The 27,655-nt window shown below is 35.2% G+C and overlaps 1 protein-coding gene across 7 annotated transcripts in view; it reads right to left on the bottom strand.

The window, feature by feature from the left end:
• CABCOCO1 (ciliary associated calcium binding coiled-coil 1) overlaps positions 1–27,655 on the bottom strand; it is a 106,487-nt gene that overhangs the window by 50,721 nt on the left and 28,111 nt on the right. Inside the window, exon 6 of one of the 7 annotated variants that reach the window (XM_071069607.1) lies at positions 42–114. The exons of 5 other annotated variants lie outside the window; for them this stretch is intronic. In XM_071069607.1, coding sequence (XP_070925708.1) covers positions 70–114 — 45 coding nt within the window. In that variant the 3' untranslated portion in view covers positions 42–69. Of the gene's footprint in view, positions 1–41; positions 115–21,890; positions 23,863–27,655 lie in introns of those variants that run through there. One more of the 7 variants, XM_071069606.1, reaches the window with a different exon arrangement.

Here is a 27,655-nt window from a genome sequence, read left to right as displayed (position 1 = left end):
ATAGTTAAGAATTCAGTAAGTGTTCGCCGTTACACTATTTTCTTTTTCTTTTATTCTCCCCAACGTAAGTCAGGTAAAATACACACAACTATTATTCAGCTTCACTTTACCTATCTGTATTTAAAAATATCTGATTAGTATACAGAAGAAAGTTACAAGCCAAACAATCTCAGACATACCTAGTATTGACTTATTAGAAAGTTTGGATTTTATTACAATCTTCACTTATTAAATGTTTATCAAGCATCTCATATTTGCAAAGCAGTTTGAGAGAGGTATTATTCAGAAATGAACCTTGACAATTTGCTACAATATGAGTTTCTTATTTCAGTAACTAGAAATAAATGTTATTTAAAATGTAGAGGAGATAAGACTCATATAAATAATTCAAGATTGGAAGTTAAAAGTGCCCCAAGAAAGGTAGAGATAAAAATGAGAGTTCACAGGGGAAAATGGAAGAGCTATTTTCAGTTTAGGGGTTAATAATTCATACGAGAGAGGATTTGAAATGAACTTTGGTGATAGAGCTGGTTTTGGACAAGCATAAATTTGAGAGAGGTGGGAAGATGTGATGAATTGTGGGTGCCTGCTAATTCCCTGTCACTCCCCCCATTGAAAGGTGGGGTTTATTTCTGCTCCCCTTGCGCCCTAGCTGACTCTGTGACTGCTTCAACCAATGCAACAAGACTGAAGGGACACTGTGCCAGTTCTGGGCCTGACTTCCAAGAGGACTGGCAGCTTCTGCTTCCTCCCTGTTGCAACTCTCACTTTTAGGATATACTAAAATGTAATTTGTGTATTCATAAGGAAGATATGTCAGTAATTTTCCTTTCTTACAATGAATGTCCTTGTCATGTTATGGCATTATAGGAAATATAGAAAAAATATTAAATATTAAAAATTTATAGGAAAACTTCATATAATTTTATATCATCTTAAATATGAAGCAACTTAGACTGGGAAGTTTGCTTGTGGAAAATGTTTTTAAATATTATAATTTAATTCCATTTATTTTAATTCCACAAAGATACTCCTCAAGAAGAGCAACCCCAAGAAACCAAGTTAGAAAACACTCTTTAGGATATTATCTAGGAGAACTTCCCTAAACTAGCAAGGGAGGCCAACATTCAAATTCAGGAAGCACAGAGAACAGCACAAAGATATTCCTCAAGAAGAGCAACCCCAAGACACATAATTGTGAGATTTGCCAAGGTTGAAATGAAGGAAAAATGTTAAGGGCAGCCAGAGAGAAAGGTCGAGTTACCCACAAAGGGAAGTCCATCAGACTAACAGCGGATCTCTTGGCAGAAACCCTACAAGCCAGAAGAGGGTGGGGGCCAATATTCAATATTCTTAAAGAAAAAAATTTTCAACTCAGAATTTCATATCCAGCCAAGCTAAGTTTCATAAGTGAAGGAGAAATAAAATCCTTTACAGACAAGCAAATGCTAAGAGATTTTGTCACCACCAGGCCTGCCTTACAAGAGCTCCTGAAGGAAGCACTAAACATGGAAAGAAACAACCAGTACCAGCCACTGCAAACACATGCCAAATTGTAAAGACCATCAATGCTATGAAGACACTGCATCAATTAATGGGCAAAATAACCAGCTAACATCACAATGACAGGATCAAATTCACACATAACAATATTAACCTTAAATGTAAATGGGCTAAATGCCCCAATTAAAAGACCCAGACTGGCAAATTGGATAAAGAGTCAAAACCCATCAGTGTGCTGTATTCAGGAGACACGTGCAAAGATGCATATAGGCTAAAAGTAAAGGGATGGAGGAAGATCTACCAAGCAAATGGGAAGAAAAAAAAAAAAAAAAAAAAAAGCAGGGTTGCAAGCCTAATCTCTGATAAAACAGATTGTAAACCAACAAAGATTAAAAGAGACAAAGAAGACCATTACATAATGGTAAAGGGATCAATTCAACAAGAAGAGCTAACTATCCTAAATATATATGCACCCAATACAGGAGCACCCAGATTCATAAAGCAAGTCCTTAGAGACCTACAAAGAGACTTAGACTCCCACACAATAATAATGGGAGACTTTAACACCCCATTGTCAACATTAGACAAATCAATGAGACAGAAGGTTAACAAGGATATCCAGGACTTGAACTCAGCTCTGCACCAAGCAGACCTAATAGATATCTACAGAACTCTCCACCCCAAATCAACAGAGTATACATTCTTCTCAGCACCACATCACATTTATTCTAAAATTGACCACATAATTGGAAGTAAAGCATTCCTCAGCAAATGTAAAAGAACAGAAATCACAACAAACTGTCTCTCAGACCACAGTGCAATCAAATTAGAACTTAGGATTAAGAAACTCATTCAAAAGTGCACAACTACATGGAAACTGAACAACCCGCTCCTGAATGACTACTGGGTAAGTACCAAAATGAAGGCAGAAATAAAGATGTTCTTTGAAACCAATGAGAACAAAGACACAATGTACTAGAATCTCTAGGACACATTTAAAGCAGTGTGTAGAGGGAAATTTATAGCACTAAATGCCCATAAAAGAAAGCAGGAAAGATCTAAAATCAATACCCTAACATCACAATGAAAAGAACTAGAGAAGCAAGGACAAACAAATTCAAAATCTAGCAGAAGGCAAGAAATAACTAAGATCAGAGCAGAACTGAAAGAGATAGAGACACACACACAAAAAAAACCCTTCAAAAAAAATCAATGAATCCAGGAGCTGTTTTATGAAAAGATCAACAAAATTGATAGACCCCTCGCAAGACTAATAAAGAAGAAAAGAGAGAAGAATCAAATAGGCGCAATAAAAAATGATAATGGGGATATCACCACCAATCCTACAGAAATACAAACTACCATCAGAGAATACTATAAACACCTCTATGCAAATAAACTAGAAAAGCTACAAGAAATGGATAAATTCCTGGACACATACACCCTCCCAAGACTAAACCAGGAAGAAGTTGAATCCCTGAATAGACCAATAGCAGGCTCTGAAATTGAGGCAATAATTAATAGCCTACCAACCAAAAAAAGTCCAGGACAAGACAGATTCACAGCCGAATTCTACCAGAGGTACAAAGAGGAGCTAGTACTATTCCTCCTGAAACTATTCCAATCAATAGAAAAGGAGGGAGTCCTCCCTAATTCATTTTATGAGGCCAGCAACATCCTAATACCAAAGCCTGGCAGAGACACAACCAAAAGAGAGAATTTTAGACCAATATCCCTGATGAACATTGATGCAAAAATCCTCAATAAAATACTGGCAAACCAAATCCAGCAGCACATCAAACAGCTTATCCACCATGATCAGGTTGGCTTCATCCCTGGGATGCAAGGCTGGTTCAGCATACACAAATCAATAAACATAATCCATCACATAAACAGAACCAATGACAAAAACCACATGATTATCTCAATAGATGCAGAAAAGGCATTCAACAAAATCCAACAGCCCTTCATGCTAAAAACTCTCAATAAACTAGGTATTGATGGAATGTATCTCAAAATAATAAGAGCTATTTATGACAAACCCACAGCCAATATCATACTGAATGGGCAAAACTGGAAGCATTCCCTTGGAAAACCAGCACAAGACAAGGATGCCCTCTCTCACCACTCTTATTCAACGTAGTGTTGGAAGTTCTGGCCAGGGCTATCAGGCAGGAGAAAGAAATAAAGGGTATTCAATTAGGAAAAGAGGAAGTCAAATTGTCCCCATTTGCAGATGACATGATTGTATATTTAGAAAACCCCATCATCTCAGCCCAAAATCTACCTAAGCTGATAAGCAACTTCAGCAAAGTCTCAGGATACAAAATCAATGTGCAAAAATCAATGACAAGCATTCTTGTGGACGAATAACAGACAAACAGAGAGCCAAATAATGAGTGAACTCCCATTCACAATTGCTACAAAAAGAATAAAATACCTAGAAATCCAACTTACAAGGGATGTGAGGGACCTCTTCCAGGAGAACGACTAAACACTGCTTGACAAAATAAAAGAGAACACAAACAAATGGAAGAACATTCCATGCTCATGGATAGGAAGAATCAATATCGTGAAAATGGCCATACTGCCCAAGGCAATTTATAGATTCAATGCCATCCCCATCAAGCTACCAATTACTTTCTCCACAGAATTGGAAAAAACTACTTTAAAGTTCATATGGAACCAAAGAAGAGTCCGCATTGCCAAGGCAATCCTAAGCAAAAAGAATAAAGCTGGAGACATCATGCTACCTGACTTCAAACTATACTACAAGGCTACAGTAACCAAAAGAGCATGGTCCTGGTACCAAAACAGATATATAGACCAATGGAACAGAACAGAGGCCTCAGAAATAACACCACACATCTACAACAATCTGATCTTTGACAAACCTGACAAAAGCAAGAAATGGGGAAAGGATTCCCTATTTAATAAATGGTGCTGGGAAAACTGGCTAGCCATATGTAGAAAGCTGAAACTAAATCCCTTCCTTACACCTTATACAAAAATTAATTCAAGATGGATTAAAGACTTAAATGTTAGATATAAAACCATAAAAATCCTAGAAAAAAACCTAGACAATACCATTCAGGACATAGGAATGGGCAAGGACTTCATGACTAAAACACCAAAAGCAATGGCAACAAAAGCCAAAATAGTCAAATGGGATCTAATTAAACTAAAGTGCTTCTGCAAGGCAAACGAAACTACCATCAGAGTGAACAGGCAACCTACAGAATGGGAGAAAATTTTTGCAATCTACCCATCTCACAAAGGGCTAATATCCAGAATCTGCAAAGAACTCAAACAAATTTACAAGAAAAAAAACAAACAACCCCATCAAAAAGTGGGTGAAGGACATGAACAGACACTTCTCAAAAGAAGATAGTTATGCAGCAAAGAAACATATGAAAAGAAGCTCATCATCACTGGTCACTAGAGAAATGCAAATCAAAACCACAATGAGATACCATCTCATGGCAGTTAGAATGGAGATCATTAAAAAGTCAGGAAACAACAGATGCTGGAGAGGGTGTGGAGAAATAGGAATGCTTTTACACTGTTGGTGGGAGTGTAAATTAGTTCAACCATTGTGGAAGACAGTGTGGTGATCCCTCAAGGATCTAGAACCAGAAGTACCATTTGACCCAGCAATCCCATTACTGGGTATATAACCAAAGGATTGTAAATCATGCTACTGTAAAGACACACACACGCGTATGTTTATTGCAGCACTATTCACAATAGCAAAGACTTGGAACCAACCCAAATGTCCATCAATGATAGACTGAATTAAGAAAATGTGGCATATATAAACCATGGAATACTATGCAGCCATAAAAATGATGAGTTCATGTCCTTTGCAGGGACAAGGATGAAGCTGGAAACCATCATTCTCAGCAAACTGTCACAAGGGCAGAAAACCAAACACTGCATGTTCTCACTTATAGGTGGGAACTGAACAATGAAACCACTTGGATACAGTGCAGGGAACATCACACACCTAGACCTGTCAGGACATAGGGGGCTGGGAGAGAGATAGCATTAGGAGAAACACCTAATGTAAATGATGAGTTGATGGGTGCAGCAAACCAACATGGCATGTGTCTATCTATGTATCAAACCTGTACGTTGTGCACATGTACCCTAGAACTTAACGTATAATAAAAAATTAAAAAATAAAAAGGTAGTATTTTTAGATATTATAATTTAATTCCATTTATTTGATAGAGAAGTTTTCAAATTTTATCATTTTTATGTAGTATGAAAATTTAGACACAATGTTATTCATATTCTTATCTTTATTTTATGTGATCTTTAGAGACGCCTCAATTTATTACTGACATTGTATTTTCATCTTTCTTTTTTTATTCTTAAAGTCTTACTAGAGGATTATTAATTTCATTAGCCTTTCTAAAGAATCACCTCATAGCTTTATTTTCCTCATTGTATATATTTTCTTTTTCTTTAATTTCTGCTCTTTTTATTTACTTTCTTATCCTTTCTTTCAGCTCAATTTGAGAATATTGAGTTTTATTTCTCTAACTCTCTCTGACTAAGGAGTCTTGAATCTTCTGCCACTATCCACAAGACAGAGACAGGCTAACCTGTAAAATAGGTAAAATCTGACTCTTCACAGTTTTTGACAATAATAATACCTTCTTATTCTTTTTATATTTGTAGAAATTTTAATAATGTCATCACTCTCAATCCTGATTTTGGTAATTTTGTCTTCTCTCTCTTTTCCTGCTTGTTCTTGATATTTATTAATTTAGTTGATTTTAAAATAAAAAGCTCTATTTTTATTTTGTTTTTTATTTTTTTTCTGTTATTTGTTACTTCTTTTCTTCAGCTTAATTTGTGTTTAAACTTCTCTTCTTTGTTAGCTTCTTAAGGTGCAAGTTGAAGTTAAAGATTTAAGACTGTTTAGTGCTATAAATTTCCCTCAAAATGCTGTTTTAGCTTTGATATTTTGTGTTTTCATTTTCAACCCATTCAAAATGCTTTTTAAATTCCTTTTTTATTTCTTCTTTTATCCATGGGTTATGGAGAACTGTGTATTTAGTCTGTACATATTTGGGATTTTCTGTTACTGACTTCTGAAACTCAATTTTGATCAGAAAGCATACTTTGTACGATTTGAATCTTTTGAAATTAATTTAGACTTGTTTTATAGTCTAGAATATGAACTAACTTGTAAATATTTTTTGTGCACTTAAAATGAATGTGTTTTCTGTTGTTTTCCTTATATAAATGTCAATAATGTCAAATTATTTGATAGTCTTGTTCAAGTTGTCTATATTTTTACTAACTTTGTCTTTATTAATCATTAAAAGAGGGTGTTGACATTTACCATTATAAGAGTAAATGTGTCTATTTTCCTTGCAGGTCTATTGACTTTTGCTTCATATATTTTCAATCTCTGTTAAGTATATAAACATTTACGATTGTTATGTCCTCTTGATGATTTGATGCCTTTTTCATTAGGAAGTGACCTTCTTTCTCACTGGTCATATTCTTTGCTTTGACATCTATTGAGTCTGATACTTATGAAACCACTCCTGCTTTTTATGATTGCTGTTAACATGGTATACATATTTTCCATAATTTCCTCACTTGTAAACTGTTTATGTCCTTATTCTTGTAGGGATTATATAGTGGGTCATATAGTTGGCAATCTGATCATCTTTGCTTTTTTCTTTTCACAAGGGGTGTTATGTTTAATGTGATAATTTATATGGTTAGGCATACATTTCTTTTTAGTGTGATAACTGATTTAGTTCGGTTTAAATCTACCATCTTCACTATTTGTTTCTATTTGTCCCATAACTCCTTTGTTCTCTTTTTTTGCCTTCTTTTGCATTATTTTTGTGTTTCATTTTATCCCTTCTGCTTGCTTTTTAGCTATAAGTTTTTGTTTGTTTTTGGTGATTGTTTTGGGGTTTATAGTATACATTTGGGTCAATTTCCCACCATGGCTTAAGAATCAGCAAATGCCTGGAGTGAAAAGCTATCACAGAGTACCAGGTTCACTTCTGTGTACCCCCTCTTCTTCCTGTAATCTTGTCCTCTTGATCCTGGCCACCTTGACATGCTTATATTCAGAGTTTTGTTCTCTAGTCTTAGAAAACTGTCAAAAGTTCTATTGGCTTCTCTGCTTCTTAAGGACTGTCCTCCGCTTGCTTCTCAACTTCTTGCCTTGTACTTCCTAAAACTCAACAAATTCCCCTAGAGGAAGAGCAACACAAATATTGGGTTCACTTCAAAAATCTTCACTTCTCTCTAGGATTGTGGCCTCTTAAATCCTGACTACCTTGGAAAATCTCCAATGCCTTCAAACTTACTTTTAAAAAAGTATCCACTTTTTTATGTGTTCTTGATTAGAGCATGATTTCTTGCAAGGTAGTCCATCAGAGCTGAAACCAGGTGGACCAGCATCATTAGTTTTTGGATGAAGCATTTTTCATATTTGAAAGATAAAATTATTTGTAAATTTTGTGCTTTATTGTTAATATATTTCCACTATTTTAAAAAGTGGAATATTTTGTGTTTACAGTATATTCAGAGAATATAAATAGCATCACAACTACTTTAGAATTCAAACTGTGTTCAACGAAAGTTAGGGTTTCTCCAGTTAACTCTAAGAGCTCCCTAAAGAAGCTATTACAATGATGTCTCTGTCATTATCTCTATATTTATGTCTCTCCACACACACACACACACACACACACACACACACACACACCCCATTAATTCAGCATGTCAAGTCTCCAGTCACAAAACTGTATGTGGAAATGAGAATTTGTGGCACAGAATAAAATCTTTCCATCAGTGATATACACACAACAAACTCACTGGAAAAATCATTTAAAATAATTTTAATCAGTAATCAGGCAAATTTCTTCTTATTTTTGGCAAATAAAAGCATTATGTTTGTAAATCATTCTGTCTACATTTTGAGGTAACAAACATTTAAATTTACAAATTATGTAAAGTGTTTATTTTTATGAAGTCACTCATGCTTTAATTCAAGTTGTTCCCCCTCTTAATTCATTTTATAGTTTTGGAATGGCAAGTAGAGCTAATGTTACCACAAGCATTTCCATTAATCTGAAAAATGTGTTTTTTGAAAAGCTGCTCAGCACAAAAAAGGCTATAAATAAAGCTTCTTTTGCTAAATAAGTTTAAATTAGTTACATTTCAAATAGTGATAGAGTGCTGGAACCCTATGAAAAATGAGAGAAATGAGGGGAAACAGCATTAAGTTGTTGTCTACATATATACATTTTTTTTTTTAAGGGGAAAAGTAAGTCAGGCCAATAGTGATTTAAATGATGTTAAAAAAATTTTACACTTTTTTGCCTTTTAGTTTTAGTGATTTAGTGGTTATTGGCATTTCTTTTAATATGAAAAATGAATTTGTTTAGAGGCACTGATTTTGTGAATTTGTGTGAAGGGACTAGGCACTTACTGTGAAATTTTAACTGAGTTTTTATGGTTGTGGCATAAAGCTAATAAAACAATCCAAACATGGTAGCCATAATTTAATGAAAGGTGACTCTCTTAAACTGACTTAGTTCCAAATGTCTGGCCTTATTTTAATTTAATGGCTCTGTTTCTAAGCAATAATCTAATTTTAAGCTTTTTGTTTATTCCAAGCAAAGTCAAACAATATGTACATTTGTTAGGAATAATCTTTGGGTGACACTTGAGTTGATATATCCCATTAAAAAGGATTTGGGGAGACTCTTTTGAGGAACCTGTCCAAACTGTTTCTTCTTATGGTTTGTAGAAATAAAAGGGATAAAATCAACTACATGTCTCTTACTCAAAATTAACCGTTGAATGTTAAATATTTTCCACATCTATTCATTTTGGATTTATTGAAATAACTTTCAGAAGTAGGACTTCTTCCAAATTCTTAGAGCATTTTAACCATAAAAGGCATAAAAATATTTTGCAATCCCATGGGCAGTAATATGATATTTGGGAGTTTTTTTTTTTTTTTAAGAAATGTACAGTGTATAAACTTTCCAAATTAGAAGTTTATGCGTGGTCCATAATGGACAACATTTATTTCAGTGTCTGTAATGTGTTGAGTCCTTGAAATACAAATTGGACAAAAGAAAGGAAAATAAAATGTATGGAGTACTCCCTATTTTATAGGTATTTAGACTGTTATCTAATTTATTTCACAGCATTGCTACGAGGGTAATAGGTTGCTATGGTCTGAATGTTACCATCTCCCCAACATTGATATGTTGAAACTTAGTCCCCAATATACGGTGTTAAGAGGGGTGGCCTTTGGGAAGCAATTAGGTCACAATGCCTCCACCCTCATAAAGTATTAATGCCTTTATGAAAGAGGCCAAAAGCAGAGAGCAAGTCTTCTCTAGACACTAGAAATCTGCTGGTGCCTTATCTTGGATTTACCAGTCTCTAGAACTGTAAGAAATCAATTCTTGTTGCTTATGAGCCATCCAGTTTACATTTTTGTTATAGCAGCCCAAATGGACAAGGGAGAGATGTCATCTCAATTTTAATGAGGAGAAACCTACCGCAAACCTGCAGTTAAATAAATTGTCCCTGACTATAAAGGCAACAAATGAAGAGGTGAAATGTAAACACCAATAGAGGGAAGGAAAGAAAGGTACACCTTAAAGTAACCACTTGCATTGCATCCTCACAATAACACATTCATGAATTCATTCAGTCACCCTCACTAGTTAGGATCTGGTATGTTTCTGTGAAATAAGCAGTTGTGGAGCCTGACCTCAAGGCTCCAGTATAGGATGTAGTAATAGATTGCAAATGCCAATGAGAGAGGAATGCCCAAGGCAAACTTACTTTGCCCTGTCTTGTTTATCCCCACAACAATGGGAGACAGATATTAGTTCCCTTATTTTGTAGATGAAGAATCGAGCTTCATAGAGATTAAGAAAATAGTTAATGGTAATCCAAGTACTTGCGGGGGGATGCTTACCTTTCAACTAAGCTCATGTATCAGCTTCTGTTTTTACCTTGTGCAAAACTTGAAATAACTCTCCACACTTTTTTGTGTCAATTATACAGAGTACATTCATGCAAGCATTAGTGAGCAGTGTATATTTTCAGGAGATTTCTTTTAAAAAAGTTCCATTACTACACGTTTTTCTCACTAATACTGAAGATTCATTTAGTGATTAAAAACCTATAAGCTTGTCATTAGAATGGTGTGTGTGGACTGTTCACTTTAGCAAGCTCTTCATCCCAAACATAGTTCAAAGCATCTCACGCCTCTGATTAGAAGTCAGCCTACTGAGAATAGCCACTACTGGGGTGGTCAGTGATGATGGAAAGCTCCCCAACAAGGGATTCCCGAATGCTTGGATAAGAGGAGTGCATCCTCTGGACATTCACAGGGATGATAAGTAGAAAATGGCTAAATGGATAGTACATTATTTCATCTCCCTGCACTATCAAAATCCTTTCTTTTCTTTGCATCCTGCCAGGGAAGTTCTGCTACCACAACCTAATTGACTGTATGGCAAGCCTAGCAGCCTAGCAGACTCTTAATGTCACTCCTGGGTGCTGGAACCACATTCTCAAGTAACAAATCCTGAGTGCACCCACATCAACACATTCGCCTGCTCAACTTGCTATTTGATTATCTTCTGTTGGATATCCTTAGAGTCAATGCTCAGTCATGTTCCTCAGTGTTGCATCCCAATTTCTCCCTACACCTACTCTTGCCCAGTAAGCTTTCTGGACACCACACACATATGTGAACAACCCAATTCAGAATCTCATTTGAGGATCAGTTTCCTGAGGCCATTCCTGGTATCAATTACTATAGAGTTAGAGTTCTAAGAGAAAATAGTGCACTGAAAATGGATCATTGAGGAGGGTTTAATAAAAGGACTTTATACAAAGGTGCAGGCTGGTTTGAGGGAAAGTAACGGGGATGGCACAGCACCCTACCTCTGTTATCCCTCGGGTGATTGGGAAAGAGGAAGGAACAGTTTCCAGAACGCAGGGAGAAGAGCTGCATAGACAGGACAGAAACTATAACCTGTGAAGGATGCACCCAACATGTAGTGATTCAATGCGGAGGGAGCTGGGAATGAAACCACCTCAGCCTTGCGCTTTCTCCCACCCAGGCACCCTGCTGGCACAGGTAGAAGCCCAGGAAGCAAAGGAGCCTCTGGATGGTTTCCATAACATTAGCATTCTGAGGCACGTGGTAGGGTAGAAAAAGGGGTCTGGAGAGGCAAATACAAGATGTCCAAGCAGTAGGCCAAATATTTAACATAGGACTGTTTATGTTATTTAAAATGCATTTGGGAAGCAGCTATGTTCAATTATAATTGTTTTTCCCTAGATAACTAATTATGTTGAATAGGTGACTGCATTCATTTTGTGAAAGCGGAACAATTAAATATTCAGAATTCAGCCAAAGAGTTTATCTTAAGGAACATTTCAAGTTTTGAAAAATTTACATTTATATCAGTTATGCTCATTTGCATTTAATGATCATATTATTTCAAAAACATTCATTATTTAACAAAGAATAATGAACTGCGTTCCCTTCTCTTTTCTCAATTTTGGCTGTAATTTAATACACGGTACAGTGTTGGTTTTCATAAACTGCACATAAACTGAAACATATATATTTGGTTAGCAGTATTTATTATATAAAAAGAGCATCATGGGGTTCTTGGGTAGAAAGTATAAAGAAATGGAGAGGGTTGTAAAAGAATAATTGAAAATAACTTCATTACACGATTATTTATATCATCCTTTATTCTTTTAGAGTGCATGTTTGGAAGGCAGTAATTTAAACTAAGTTCTATTTTGTTTGGGTTTTAACTGTTGAAACTTCTGTAGGTAATTGATATCACATGCTGCTTAACTGAAAAATGATCTAAACAGTCTTTTTCATTCAAGGTTGTCTTTGATACTTTTGAGGATTAACTCAAAGTCTTTGCAGAGGAAGCTTGGGACAGCAGTTAGGCTTGTGGAGATTAGTCATAGATTTCATGTTTTTAAAATATGGTTGAAGAGGTGTTCACCCTCTATGGTTGTTGTGAAGATTATGTGTGTGTGATATTTAAAGTGCTTAGTGCCTAGAATACAGTAAATGCTCAACTAACTCCACTTCCCTTTGCCCTACACATTTGCCTGGTTAACAGGTTATGCCCAGACCTCTTCACAAAGATAATAAACTCAGAGGAGCCTTCCTTGATCCACTGATTATAAGAAGCCCTCTAATATATCTCTTTAGAGTAACCTCTATTTTTCCTTTACAGTACTTGGTTTGTGATTATATGCCTGTGGGTTTACTAAATTAATGTCTGTTTCTCTTGCTAGGCTCTTAGCATTTTGAAACTGTGTTTGTTTTTCTAGCCAGTGTCACACGATAGCAGTAAAAGTAATATTTGTACAGGAACTTACTGACTGACAGAAAGTCTCCAGAGTACTTAGAATGCTGGTCGGCATACTGCATTTGTTCGATAAATACCTTGATAATCAGGTGGCCACAGACACTGACCTGTAAAATGCATTTAGAAGAAAATGATCTTGAACCCAGAATTGTTCCTGAGAGGAAAGTACTTGCTGGGCTTTAACTGTACAGCAGCTTTGATCATGTGAAATTAAAATGTATGCTTCTTCCTGTTCCAGAAGCTGAAGAAGCCAAAGAGTACATAGAGTCCAATGTCTGTCTGGCTCAGGTACTAGATAAGGTTTTAGAGTTATCAGTATTGAGTCTTGCTCACAAAAGGCTTAGCTTCAAACACTGAAGCACCTCTCTCCATAACTTCAGTCTCAATTGTTAAGAAAATATTTTTCAAATGAATAAATTTTGTTTGTGCAAGTCAAAAGAATTTGAAGTTTCCTTATACTATGAACGGATATTTATTAAGCATCTATTATGTACAATGGTTTGGGAGACAAGCCATTCATGGAGGAGAACTGTTTTTTTTTTTAAACCAGAAATCCAAGGGGACTTTTCTGAAATTGAAGAGCAATAACAGGAGGCTAGAGTGGGTTGTGCAAGGAGCAGCCAGACACAGGGGAGGAGAAAACGAAAAAAAAAAAAAAAAGAGAAAAGTAAGCCTTTTGGGGATGATTGAAATACGGGGCAAAAGAGAGAGATTTCAGCTGCTGTTATGAATGGGAAATGTATTGTTACCTATTGCTATGTAACAAATTACCCCAAGCCTGGGCGCTTAAAACAGCAAATATTTAGAAATACACAATTCTGTGGGTCAGGGATCTGAGCGCAGTCTAGCTATGTGGTACTTTCTCAGGGTCTTTCATGATGTTTCAGTCAAGCTGTCAATCAGGCCTGCATTCATCTTAGGGATCAACTAGAGGAGGATCTACTTCCAAGCTCATTCAGGCATCTGTAGGTGGGCCTCAGGCTCTCGCCTTGTGGGCCTCTCCAGATGCTGCCGAGTGTCCTTGTAGTGTAGCAACAGGCATCACCAGTGCAAGAGAGGGATCAAGAGAGGAACCAAGATGGAAGCCACAGGTTTTTTATAGCCTCATCTTAGAAGTGGTATTTTGCCATTTCTGCCATATTCTATTCACTAGAAGAAAGGCACTAAGCCCAGCCTACTTTCAAGGGGAAAGTTCTAGAACATTTGGAAGAATTTGGGCATATATTTTTATATATGTGTGTGTGTGTGTGTGTGTGTGTGTGTGTGTGTGTGTATATATATATATATATATTTTTTTTTTTTTTTTAGACAGGGTTTCACCCTGTCACGCAGGCTAGAATGCAGTGGCACGATCTCGGCTCACTGCAACCTCCACCTCCTAGGTTCAAGCGATTCTCCTGACTCAGCCTCCTGAGTAGCTGGAATTACAGGTGCCTGCCACCATGCCCAGCTAATTTTTTTTGTATTTTTAGTAGAGATGGGGGGGGGGGTTTCACCACGTTGGCCAGGCTGGTCTCGAACTACTGGCCTCAAGTGTTCCATCTGCCCACCTCAGCCTCCCAAAGTGTTGGGATTACAGGCGTAAGCCACTGCGCCTGGCCTTTGCACATATTTTTAAAACTAACAGAAAACTTAGGAGAGTATCCAGGTCTCTGTGTGATGCCCTATGTATCATCTTTGGGCTGAGCTTTTAAAGAAAGCTAAAGATATATAGTAAGGAGTCACCATTTCCCTCAAGCTCCTAGGAATCAGTTGTGTGTAGGGGACAGCAAGAGGAGTTTATGTGAGTGTATATGTGTGAGAGAGAGAGAGAGAGAGAGTGTGTGTGTGAGTGAGAGAGAGAGTGAGAGACAGCGCGAGAGAGAGCAGAGGCAGGCTTGAAGGCCGCCTGGCTAAAGTCAGATTACATATAAATTGATACCAAAAAGCACAGTGCCTTAGTTCAAATCAATGGTGGTCTACAGGAGGGAGGATTCAGCATGGTCTACAGAAGTCAGAAAAGTCTTCATAGAAGAAACATGAGTTGCTCCAGGTCATGAATATTAGTATGTTGTATTTATTTAATGTATTTTGCTTATTACTGAGGAAAATATCATTCAAGTCAGATTTCCACTCTTTAAATGAAGCAAAATAACTGGGTTCATTTGTGAGCTTATATTATGTCTTTTTTTCCAATCTAAAATGCTTCATCTTTTTTACATGAAAGTCCCTTATTCTTTAAGTTACTGTGTATTGAATAGGAGCAGAAAAAAATTCCTAGAATAATGGATGATCTATCTCTTTGGTGCTCCCGCTGTTTAGAGTATGACATGTGTACGTGTGTGTGTGTGTGTGCGCGCGCGCGCCTCCTCACAAGCTTTGGTACATTTATATGATACTGTATGTACCAGGCATGCAAATCTTGAAATAAGGGAAAGTAGGTTGCATCTCTCATCTAAATTCTTCTTAGTCCAAAATCAGTGCTCTGGGAGCTATGACACTCCATATTCATCAGTCAAACTTGCCACTTGTGCTGTGGTCATTAGTGGTTCAGGCAAACAGAAGAAAAAGCAACTTCCCTCTACCACATCTCCCCTTATATTATTTCCTTGATCGAGCACAGAGCTATTTTGCCACAGAGAACTTTGTTGTTTTTTTTTCCCTCTTCACTCCTATAATGTCAATGGTGCCGATGCAGCTGCATAATTTGCATAGAAAGTTTCTCAATTCTGCCATCAGAATACCAATCAGGTGGCCTCTTTCTAAGCATGTTTATTCTTTCTTAATTGACTCTTCACTTGCATGCTTTCCTGCACAATGCATATCTGCTTGTATATTCTCAGCCATCTGTCAAACACTCATCAAGCCTAAAGAGTGGCCTCATAAGCCAACATGAACACTATGAAAACATTAGTATGTGGCCCAATATTATAGAACTGTGATCAAAATCTTCTTTTTAAAAAAAAAAATCAATAAAAATATATCACCCTAGAGTCTTGGTTGACTTACATTGACATGTAAGTCTGCATTCACCAAGATAGAGCCAGCTACATATTTATGGTAAGTGACCTTTTAGTTATAAACAACTGCATTTATCCACTCCAACTGTAAGCAATCCTACATGATTTCCAACCCATAGAGAGGAATTCACTTTGTCATTCTATTAGTAATTGCTACCCAGAGTAAGACTGGCTGATCATAAATTTTGTACTTTACTAATGAGAATAACATTTGGAAGTATACTCGTGGGAAGAATAGGACAAAATAGTTTAAATTGAAAGTCCTAAAAAATCCTAGAAAAATCTGGGTGTGATGGTCACATACTCATAGATCATCTAGTTCAATTTTGCTTCTAGTGCTTTAAACAACTTCAGAAAATATCATTCAACAAAAGCCATATTGCTAAACTTGAAATATATTCAATGAAGATGTAACCTATTACCTCTCAATTCATTCCAACAAACTTAAAGTGCCATCTGTCTGCCAGGACCTGTGCTGAGAATTGGTAGTATAAAACTGAGGAAGGCCTAAGCCTCTGCCCTCCCACATTTCATCCCTTCCATTTCTAGATACTTCTATATTTAGAAAGGGATTGCATTTATTTAGTAAAAATCCTCCCTAGAAGATCCAGCGATCTTTGGTTTGCCATCTGGGAGTTATGCAGACAAGACAAATCTCTTCTTTATCTTGCTAGTCCTTTAGATTTGAAGACAGTTATTATATCCACTCTGAATCTTTTCTTTTTCAGAGGCCTCTGGTCCTGGAAAATCCAGGTTATTTTCCTTTGAAAACATTTTGATTTGAAAATGTTCACTTCAAAATGTGGGTTGCTGAACCTGATACAGTTTACTTTAGGCATGCATGTCTGGGCATCCTAAAAAAGACTGAAAAGAACACTTTAAGCCAGAAGTATGGATTATTAATGGATTCTGTGGGTTTGTAATCACAGAATGGAAACACAATTTTTCTTAGACTGCATTCATCCCCCCAAGTCCTGCCATCTATTGGCCAGATAGTATCATAAATAGCAGAGTAAATCCCCTTAGCTAAAGCCCTTGTTTTCTAGGTCATATTGTTATCACCCTGGACACTTTTTATGACTTATATAACTCATGAATAATAACATACTCATCCTCGAGTAATAATTAAATCTTCATTTGCAATAGAACCTTTTGCTTTAGGGAAAAAGAGCACTGCCTAATCACATAAACATGAAATGCATCTGTTCAAAATAAAACAGACATTTTTATAATGTTATGCATTTTTTAAAAGTTAAATAAGCAAGAAAAAAAGAAATAATGCTAAGTAAGGAAAATAAAAGGGAATGGAGTAAAACTTTGGTAGTTTAAGCTGTTACTTTTTAAAAACGAGAACATGTATATATGCTATAATACATGCTGATTGCAAAAAATAATTTCAGAAAAATAATTTCATAAAGACAAGTACAAAGGAAAGAGAAAGCGAAGATTATTTGGTATACCATCGACATTAAATGCTCTTCATCATTTTCTTGACAACCCAGGACTACTGCTAACAATTTGATGTATGTCCTTCGGGACTTGTTCTCTCTCTCTCTGTGTATATATATGTATACATATACAGACACAGATGTGGATGTAAAACTATAAATGTATACATATACATATGTACATGTTCTCTCTCTCTGTGTATGTGTACATATACATACACAGATGTGGCTGTAAAACTATAAACTGCAGTCACAATGGACACAATTTAGTAGCTTGTTATCAAATAGTTAACACAGCGTGAATAACTTTCCATTGTAAGTACAACACTATATGAATACTCTTAATGATGACAGAATTATATAGAGGCACCATAAGAATTTTAAACTTCCTTCTAATAACAGACATTTGGCTACTCCACAGTTTTTTTTCCATTATAATCAAATATATGCACCCATATTTCTGCCCATTGTCTGATTATCTACTTGGGATAAACCCAGTGAAGGACAATCCTTGTCTCAAAAGGTAAATACAAATAAAAAATTTGATATATCTTGCCAAACCACTCTCTGAAAAGTTTACCAATTTACATTCTTCCCAGTGGGGTATGAGAATGCCATTCATCACATTCTCACAAGCCAATGGTTTCATTTTAATTTTCGAGAATTTGATTTTTGTTGAATCTACGTTTCTTTGGGTACTATAAAGGGTGAAAATCTTTGCATAAGTTTATTGGCTATTTATATATTTTCTCTTGTAAATATGCTTTGTTAATTTTCCCATTAGTGTGGTAACCTTTTTCTTATTGATTATATAGAATATTAAGACTATTATGTCTTTTTTGTCATTTATACTGGAAATGTTATTTTTAGAGTTTGATTTTTAAATTCGTTTATGATGTTTCCTTTCCTTCCCCTAGAATAGAAATTTTAAATTTTGATATAGTCAATAATATTGGTGGCCTCTGGTATCTTACAGTCTTGACTTACAGTGGGCTATAGTTAGCCATTTCCCAAGGTGGTCCATATAAGGCAGTTTATAATAAAAAACATGACTAATATAAACATGTGTTATTCTATTACCAGCTTTTAATTTCCTGGTCATGGACTTAATGATTAATAATTTAAGAGATTGATCTAACTTTTTCAGTCTACACACCAAAATAATATTTTCCAAATATAACTTTGTGTAATTCATCAATAAAATAAAACGTTCCTCCTTTACATTAATTGATTTAGTAAACAGTTAGTGAACACTAGGTGAATGTATGTAATTCCTATACGCAGAAAAACAGGAGAAACAATAATGTCAGTTACCCGGATCTCATGGAATTATAGATAGTAATTGGTTGCTTGAGATATCACTTTATAATTAGAAGTCAATTTCTAGGAGAGTGTATGATGACAGTATTTTTGAACAAGACATTTAATGTTGGGGAAATAACAAGTAAAAGGTAATGTAAGAGGAAGTACTTTTTATTCCTTCCTTCTTTGTTCACTTTTTTTTTTTTTCTGTAAGAAAAGTGTCTCTCAGACGAAGCTATGAGGGGATAGTAGGCATGGGTTGGTAGAAAAATGTTGGAGAACTTTTCAGGCAGCAGTAAGAACAGCCTCATACTGCAAGGCAGAGGGAAATGAGAAAGCTGTAATTACGAAAAGGCCAACCTAGCTCAATCAGAGAACTGGTCACAGAGGAGCTAAGATTGATGCTCCTGGGGCAACAGATGGGAAGACTTGGGTGACAGACTCAAGAGTTGAGATGCCATGTGATCTGTGATGGAAATCATCTTTAAATTATGCTCCTGCCATTTATCAATTATTTTGCTGGAGACAGATTCCTTGAATTTCTCTTAAAAGATTTATATTTAGAGAGGGATGATTATTTTTCTGTGCTTTGGAGAAAAAGGACTGGAGTGAAGTTTGATAAATTGTATATCCAAGAATCAACCATTTTCTTTAAATGATAGATTCTAAAGTCAGTTAGTCACACATGCCAGGTAGAGCAGGTAGAGTTATTTTAACACAACAATTTCTGATTGATTTTCTTTAGCAACACCCAATGTGAGTAGGTCAAACTACAAATTATGCCCTGTATGATTTTCCCTTCCAGTAGTTTGCTAATAGGATCATCCAACAAGAAAAAAGCCTTTTTCAAGATTAAAAACATCATCTGGATAAGTTTAGATTATTTTGATAGGTACATCTCAAGGGTAAACTGAAGAGAAAAAAGGTATCTTTATGGCTATGCTTCAGTTGCCTTCCTCCTTTCCAAAATATGATCTAATGTGCAATGCTGTTTTGGTCCTTTTTTTCCTTAAAAGGGTGAATGTTTACATAAGTCTCATAGTTTGTTTATTCAGGACACTATAACTTTATAGTTTAAAGAAAGAAAATAAAATTTATGTTTTTATATGGTTATTTTCTGCCACAAAGCTAACGATGTTTAAGCATAGTGTCATTAACACCCACAATCTGTGTGGGTTTTGAAATAAGGAAGGGAAAAGTGTTTTATTTTGTTTTTGCTATAGGAATAAGTGCTCAGAACATGAAATTATATACAGTTGACATTCACTGACTTTAGAGAGGTACATTTATTGACCTTAAGTGGTATTATTTCGGGTTTTGAAAGGCTGCCAAAATGTGACTCTAGTCAAGGTAACCACTTAGGCATGTTTATGATTTTCTTTAAATATCCTTCTAAATATATCATATTTATTATAGTCAGATTCTGCTACAGAACCGCTTTAGAAAACAGGGCCTCCACCAATGACTGCATGGTCTGTACAATGCACAACTCCATTAAACACGTGGACTGCAATGTGAATGGTGCCCCTGGAGCTGTGCAATGGGGCTTACGTGAAAAATGTCCATGCTGCAAAATAAAATCTTGAAACTGAGTGAGTGAGTTGGCTTAAATGGTTACAAATAAAGCTATACCTATCTATCACATTTTGTAAGTTAGAGAAATTATTAAAGCAGATTTATTCTTATGTTTTTATATCCAAACACAAATGCGTATATATGTGTGTGTGTGTTGAAATGCATACATAGGATATAACCTTTGAAAATAAAAATGATCTAAGATTTGATGTGTTGCCACTTTGGTGAAATTAAGCTGAATAAATATTTTTACAATATGATAAATATGCATAATTCATGATATAAATTTTATTTTCTTGGGGAAAATTTGGGATATTATAGCACAACACCAGATTTTTACTCTATAAATGACTTTTTAGCTAAACCTAGTTTATATTGAAAATTTTAATATGGTAGCAACACACTTGTAAAGCACTTAATTTTATGGATTGAGAGTTCACGTATTTTTTCCCATGCAGCCTTTCATCTTGTAAAAACCCAGATGAAGTCACTCTATCAATATGTTAGTATATAAGCTTGTTTATATGCTGCACTTAATTCACAAAATGTGCCTTAGTACTATACTTCTCGGGAATGAACTAGGGAACAATTTTATTATTGTACAAAAATATGTGAAGACATTCACATTGTAAAAGCCTAACATTAAATCTGAAATATACAGAATAAAATGTCCCTTTTCACATCCTATTCCATTCCTATTTCCACCCAACTACCCAAAGGTAAGCCATATTAATTGTTAATATAAATTCTTTTGGTTTTTATACAATCACTTACATGCATATACATGTCTATATATTTTCATTTTTATTTGCTTTTAAAAATAAATGGGAACACTATTCATATTGTTCTACTTCTACACTTTTTAAATTAAGAATATATTGTAGAGATATTAACATAGCCATACATAGGAATCTACTACATTCATTCTAAAGACTTGATAGTTTTTTTATAGTGTGACTGTACTTCATTTTATTTAAATGAATGTACACATGAAGTATTTATTGAGTACTTCATTTAAATAAAGTATTTCCCTTCTGATTTACCTTCTGCAATTTTTAGCTGTAATAAACCATGCTTTGATGAATATTCAGGTATGAATAGCTTTATATAATATGAATACATATGTCTATAGAGAAGATACTTTGAATTTAGGGAAGAAAGATATTCACATTCACAAAAACTTTATAGATTTTGCCAATCTTCTCTCTAGAGTGGCTTTACAAATTTAACATTGCACCAACTAAATATGGCTATGTTTTCTTGCAGCCTCATTTACAAGATATTAATCCATCTTTTTACTATTAGCCAATCTTATATTTAAGAAATGCATATTTTTTGCAGGTCCTTGATAACTATTAAGGTTGGATATCTTTGTATCTGTTTATTGGTAAAGTATGTTATCTGTTCATATTCTTTGCCCATGTTTCTGTTGCCTTGTTTGCCTTTTTCTTATTTTATCAAAGAAACTATTTGTGTATAAAATATTTTTGGGCTGGAATTGGTGGCTCACACCTGTAATCCTAGCACTTTAGGAGGCTGAAGCTGAAGGATCTCTTGAGGCCAGGAATTCAAGATCAGCCTGGGCAGCAAAGTGAGACCTCCATCTCAACCAAAAAAAAAAAAAAAAAAAAAAAAAAAAAAAAAAAAAAAATTAGCTGGGTATGAAGGTGTGTGTCTGCAGTCCCAGCTACATGGGAGGCTGAGGTGGAAGGATCACTTGAGCCCAGGAGTTCAAAGCTGCAGTGAGCTATAATCATACCACTGCATTCCAGCCTGAGGAAAAGAATGAGACCCCATCTCTAAAACGATAAAAAAAAATTTTTTTTTGACCTTCGTATGTTAATTTGCAAATGTTTTCTCCCAGTGACTTAACAAAATTTTATTCACAGTATTTTTCATCACATGTTAAAAAAATTTATATAGCCAATTCCACAATTAAACTATTTTCCTTAATATTTTTCTTATATTTATTACTATAGTTTTGCATTTTAAATTTAGTACTTCAACTGATTTTGTTGTTACATCTTCCTCCTCTCTTAGCTTAGCATTATCATTTATTCAATGCTTACCCCAAGGATATAATATGCATCCTCAACTTATTAAATATTTATAAATAAGTACTTTTACTTTCCTCAAACAACAGGAGGGGCTTAGAAAACTGACTCACTTACCTTGCTCTCAACTTATATGCTATTGTCATTGTGTATTTTAAACCTCACAAAACATTTTGTGTAACACGTTTGATATTAATTTAGATTGATCTATCTATCTATCTATCTATCTATCTATCTATCTATCTATCCATCCATCCATCCATCCATCCATCCATCCTAATCTGTCCCGTTTTACTTGCTCTTCATTCCTTTCTATTTCTCTCACTTGCTGTTTGGAATCATTTTCTTTATGCCCAGAGAGCACCCGTTAGTACTTCCTTTAGTGTGTTTCTGTTTATAATAAATTTTCTTATTTTTTTAATCTAAAAATCCCTTTATTAAAATCCTCATATTGTCTGTTCATATTCTTTGCCCATGTTTGCGCTGCCTTGTTTGCCTTTTTCTTATTTTATCACAGAAAGTGTTTTTTCTTGGAATGAAGTTCTAGATTGACAGTTATTTTCTTAAGACGATTTGGAATTACTTTGTGGTCCTCTGGCTCTCATTGTTGCTGTTGAGAAGTTGGCTGTCAGTCTTATTGTTGCTCCTCTGAAGGACATATGTCTTTTGTTTTCTATGGCCGGTTTTAAGATTGTCTTCATCTTTCGTTTTTAGAAATTTTACTATAATATGCTTAGGTGGGGATTGACATGTATTTGAAGTTCAAGTAAATCCTAAATCTGTGTCCTAATGGTGTTGACTAGTTCTGGAAAATTAACTCTTCACATATGACTTCTATATTCTCATTCTAGAATTGACTTTTGTTCTCTCGTTATGCCTTTTACTATATCCATACTCTCTCATCCATTTTCTGTGTTTACCATGCTTTTGCATCCCCATGCTTTATTTTAGATTTTTTCTTTCGATTTATCTTCCAGTTTACCAATTTTTCTCTTCAGCTATGGACTAAATTGTTAAACACATCCACTTGGTTTTGAATTTTTATTGTATTTTTCTATTTCAGAACTTCCATTTAATATTGTAATCATTTTTATCTGCTAAAATTTATATATTTTATTTTCAAGAATATTTTTTAGAATATTTCTTAAGGATAATTATTTTCAAGTACATGACCAATTACTCCATCATCTGGAACACTTGTGGTCTATTTTTGTTTTCTGTGTGATTTTTATTATGTAACAGACATTGGTTATGAAAAACTGTTGATACAATCTGGAGTGTAGCATGATTTTATTTTACAGAGGAAGTTAACAACACTATACACAGCTAACCTGAATCCACCAGAAATGGAGAAAATTTGGAATTGAAGTTCAGTCCATGGTAGTTAGGGCTGATGTCCTAAAATGTGATCTTGTGCAGACCCAACATGCTACTTGTAAAATTTGCTATATTCTCTTCCCCCTCCAATTTTTGTTCTCCTAGCTCCATGTGTCTACCAAAGCTTCACTTCTCAGCTTTTAAGTTTCTTAGCCACCTTTTCCAAACTTGTAGATGCCTATAAGTAGAAAGCATTTGTGACTGTCAGGCTCATAATCTTTTTTGAGCTTGCTAGCTGAGCTTTCAAATATTTAAGTCTTAAAACAATCTTGTCCAGTTTTTCCAGTTGTTCTCAGTGGAAGTGTTGACCAAATTATAGTTTGCCATTAAGGAATATGTCTTCCATTACGGGAAATGAACCTCTTAATAAATTGGATTTAGTTTTAAGTTTGGTATAAGGTAAAAATCTAATTTGTTTTTAACAAACACATAGCCAATTATCCCAAGTAACTTTACATGCCAATTTACTAAATATTTGTATATGCCACATACTAAAAATCCACATATGCACAGGTTTATTTCTAAATTTCATATTTAAGAAAAATGAACAATAACAATTAAGGATTAAAAAGAACTATGAGAAGGAGGTGACAAGACAGTTGATAAAGTTGTGGCCTCTTCCTCCAACTTCCGGGCCAACAGTGTGACACCTTCAAATCTCCCTTTTTCTGACTCTGACCCTCCTGTCTTTCTCTTTCTCTTACATGGAGATTACATTGATCCCACTTCAGTAATCTAGAATAATCGCTCCATCTCAAATTCATAAACTTAATCAAATCTGCACAGTCCCTTTTACCATGTAAAGGAATACACTAACAAGTTCCAGGAATTAGTAACAGTCATCATCAACTATGTGGCCAATATTCAAATGCTTCGATGGTCTCATAACTGTTTTGTGTTTGTGGTTTGGCTTGTCTATCTGTCTGTTTGAAGTAGGATCCAAATAAGATACCTACATTGAATTTGATTCAGTCATTTTTTAATCCACAGGTTCACCTTTTATGTTTTTGTTATTTCTTTGAATATTTATTTGTTGAATATTCCATGTCTTCTGTCCTATAGAATCTCCTATACCGTGGTTTGCTAATTGCCTTTTTGTGATATCCTTAACATATTCCTTTATCTTCCATATTTCCAGTAAATGGGAAGTTAGTGTTAGAAGACCGACTAAAAGACTATCCAGTTCAAACTGCAAGAGCAATTTATATGGGGTTTTGTATAATTTTATTAACAAGCAAGTGATGTCTGGTTTTCTTTCTTTTTGTGATGTCAGGAGCTACACATCATCATTGCCTAGATCTATTATTTTGTTAAAGGTTGACAAATGGTGATATTCTATTTCATCATTCTGTTCTCACTTATGAAATGGACACTTCTATGATTAGAGGGGATTTATGTTTTTTTCTCATCTATCCATGATTAAAGAAACTAAATTTCATCAGTGTTATCTAACTTGAATGCTTGCCTAAGAGTTAAATTTCAAACATTCGTGTGTTTGTCTTGTGGCCATTATTTGGTCCCAGAGCCCTGATATCAGCATGAATAATCATATTACTGGGGCAGGCCCCTACCTCCTCCATGAAAGGTTGTTAATTAAAAAACAGATATTTGTACCAAAGGTTAGCAAACACTTCTAAAATGTCATAAAATACTTTCACTAATCCTTTAAAATGCCATGAGGGGCCTAATTCTTAAAGACCCAACATCAGTCTCTTAAAGATTTTTTTTTTATTGCCCTGGTCAGCCTGGGGAAAATACAAATGACAATGGAAAATAAAGCAGCCAATCCCTGTCTACTTTCTCCATTTTATCTTTCCATAGTGTAAATGTCACCTAAATATATCCTTACAATATAGAAGAAAGGCATGATTGTGTAATTAACAAAGGAAAAGGGAGCTCTTTCTGAAATTTTTTCTTGATCACTCTAAATGTCTACTTATGCTGTTATTGAAGCCACTATCATTTCCCCAAAGTTTTGCTTGAATAGATGAGATAGGATTATATTCCAAACTGATAATTATTGCAAGGGCTGTCACACGATATGATGTAATTCTGAAATGGAAACGTTTTTCAGTGAAACTTTGTCAAGTGACACCTAATTTAAGGTACAGTATGAGGAGACTGCAAAGAAGTAATTTTTAGGAAAGTCAGAAGCAAAAAGGGTTCCTTGTTTTCTGGCAGTTCACTTTTAAAAGGCTGGCATTAGAACAAGTACCCAAATGAAGAGTGAGGGATGGTGACTGAGGTGTTTATGAAGCAAGTAATTTATAAATTCCAGAATAACAATACCCAGGAAGTCAGAATAGCTGGCATGTTCCATGTGTTTCTTAATATCAGGAAAATTACAAAGGTAATGTGAATATCCCCTTACTCACTGTTTATTTCTGATTATTGCCACTCCTGTCCCTGGTACTTCTAGGAGGCAGGAAAGCCCCCTAAAGTAATTGAGGACCTACAGAAGCACTATTTTTTAATGGCATCTTTAGTCTCCTTAAAATGATTTCCTGGAATCTACAAGGAACTTAAACAAATTTACAAGAAAAAAACAAACAACCCCGTCAAAAAGTGGGTGAAGGACATGAACAGACACTTCTCAAAAGAAGACATTTATGTAGCCAAGAAACATATGAAAAGAAGCTCATCATTACTGATCATTAGAGAAATGCAAATCAAAACCACAATGAGATACCATCTCATGCCAGTTAGAATGGCGATCATTAAAAAGTCAGGAAACGCCACTGCACTCCAGCCTGGGCAACAGCGTGAGACTCCGTCTCAAAAAAAAAAAAAAAAAAAAAAAAAAAAGTCAGAAAACAACAGATGCTGGAGAGGATATGGAGAAACAGGAATGCTTTTACACTGTTGGTGGGAGTGTAAATTAGTTCAACCATTGTGGAAGACAGTGTAGCAATTCCTCAAGGATCTAGAACCAGAAATACTATTTGACCCAGCAATCCCATTACTGGGTATATACCCAAAGGATTATAAATCATGCTACTATAAAGACACATGCACACACATGTTTATTGCAGGAGTATTCACAGTAGTAAATATTTGAAACCAACCGAAATGCCCATCAATGACAGATTGGATAAAGAAAATGTGGCACATATACACCATAGAATACTATATAGCCATAAAAAAGGATGAGTTCCTGTCCTTTGCAGGGACAAGGATGAAGCTGGAAACCATCATTCTCAGCAAACTAACACAGAAACAGAAAACCAAACACTGCATGTTCTCACTCATAAGTGGGAGTTGAACAATGAGAACACATGGACACAGGGAGGGGAACATACCAGGGCCTGTCGGGGAGTGGGGAGTAAAGGGAGGGATAGTATCAGGAGAAATACCTAATGTAGATGACGGGTTGACGGGTGCAGCAAACCACCTGGCACGTGTATAGCTATTTAACAAACCTGCACGTTCTGCCCATATATCCCAGAACTTAAAGTATAATAAAAAATAAAATAAAACAAAATAAAGTAAAAAAAAATGTTTTCCTACTCAGGATTCATTTCTAGGAATTACAAATATACGACTATAAGAAAGCCTGTTTGAAAGTGTCTCCAGATAGACCTTTCATTGTAGAACTGCTGTCCTAGGCACTGAATTGTTTATGTAGTATTAATTGAGGGGTTACTGTATCCAACATTGTACTATATGCTGTAGCAGAAAAGCAGCAGATATCCTTGTCTTCAGGAAAATTACTGTTGAGTTGTACTGACTATATCAACCCACAGGAAACAATTAGGAAACCATATAACACGGTGAATATTGATATGCTTATTGGTGCGACAGTAGCCCAAACTCAGCAATAAGAGATCAGTTGGCACACAATAATAGGATTGATTACAGAGTTTGTCTAAACCTTTTGTTTGGGATTATGATACAATTAAGGTAAGTTTGATTCATTGAGGAAGTGGGATTTAAATTAGGTCTTAAACAATGAGTAGAATGAAAAAGAAAGA

This window comes from Macaca nemestrina, chromosome 9, assembly GCF_043159975.1.
Source record: "Macaca nemestrina isolate mMacNem1 chromosome 9, mMacNem.hap1, whole genome shotgun sequence".
Lineage (NCBI taxonomy): Eukaryota > Metazoa > Chordata > Mammalia > Primates > Cercopithecidae > Macaca > Macaca nemestrina.
The sequence above is the reverse complement of the archived record's forward strand: the minus strand, read 5'-3'. Positions and strand labels throughout refer to the sequence as shown.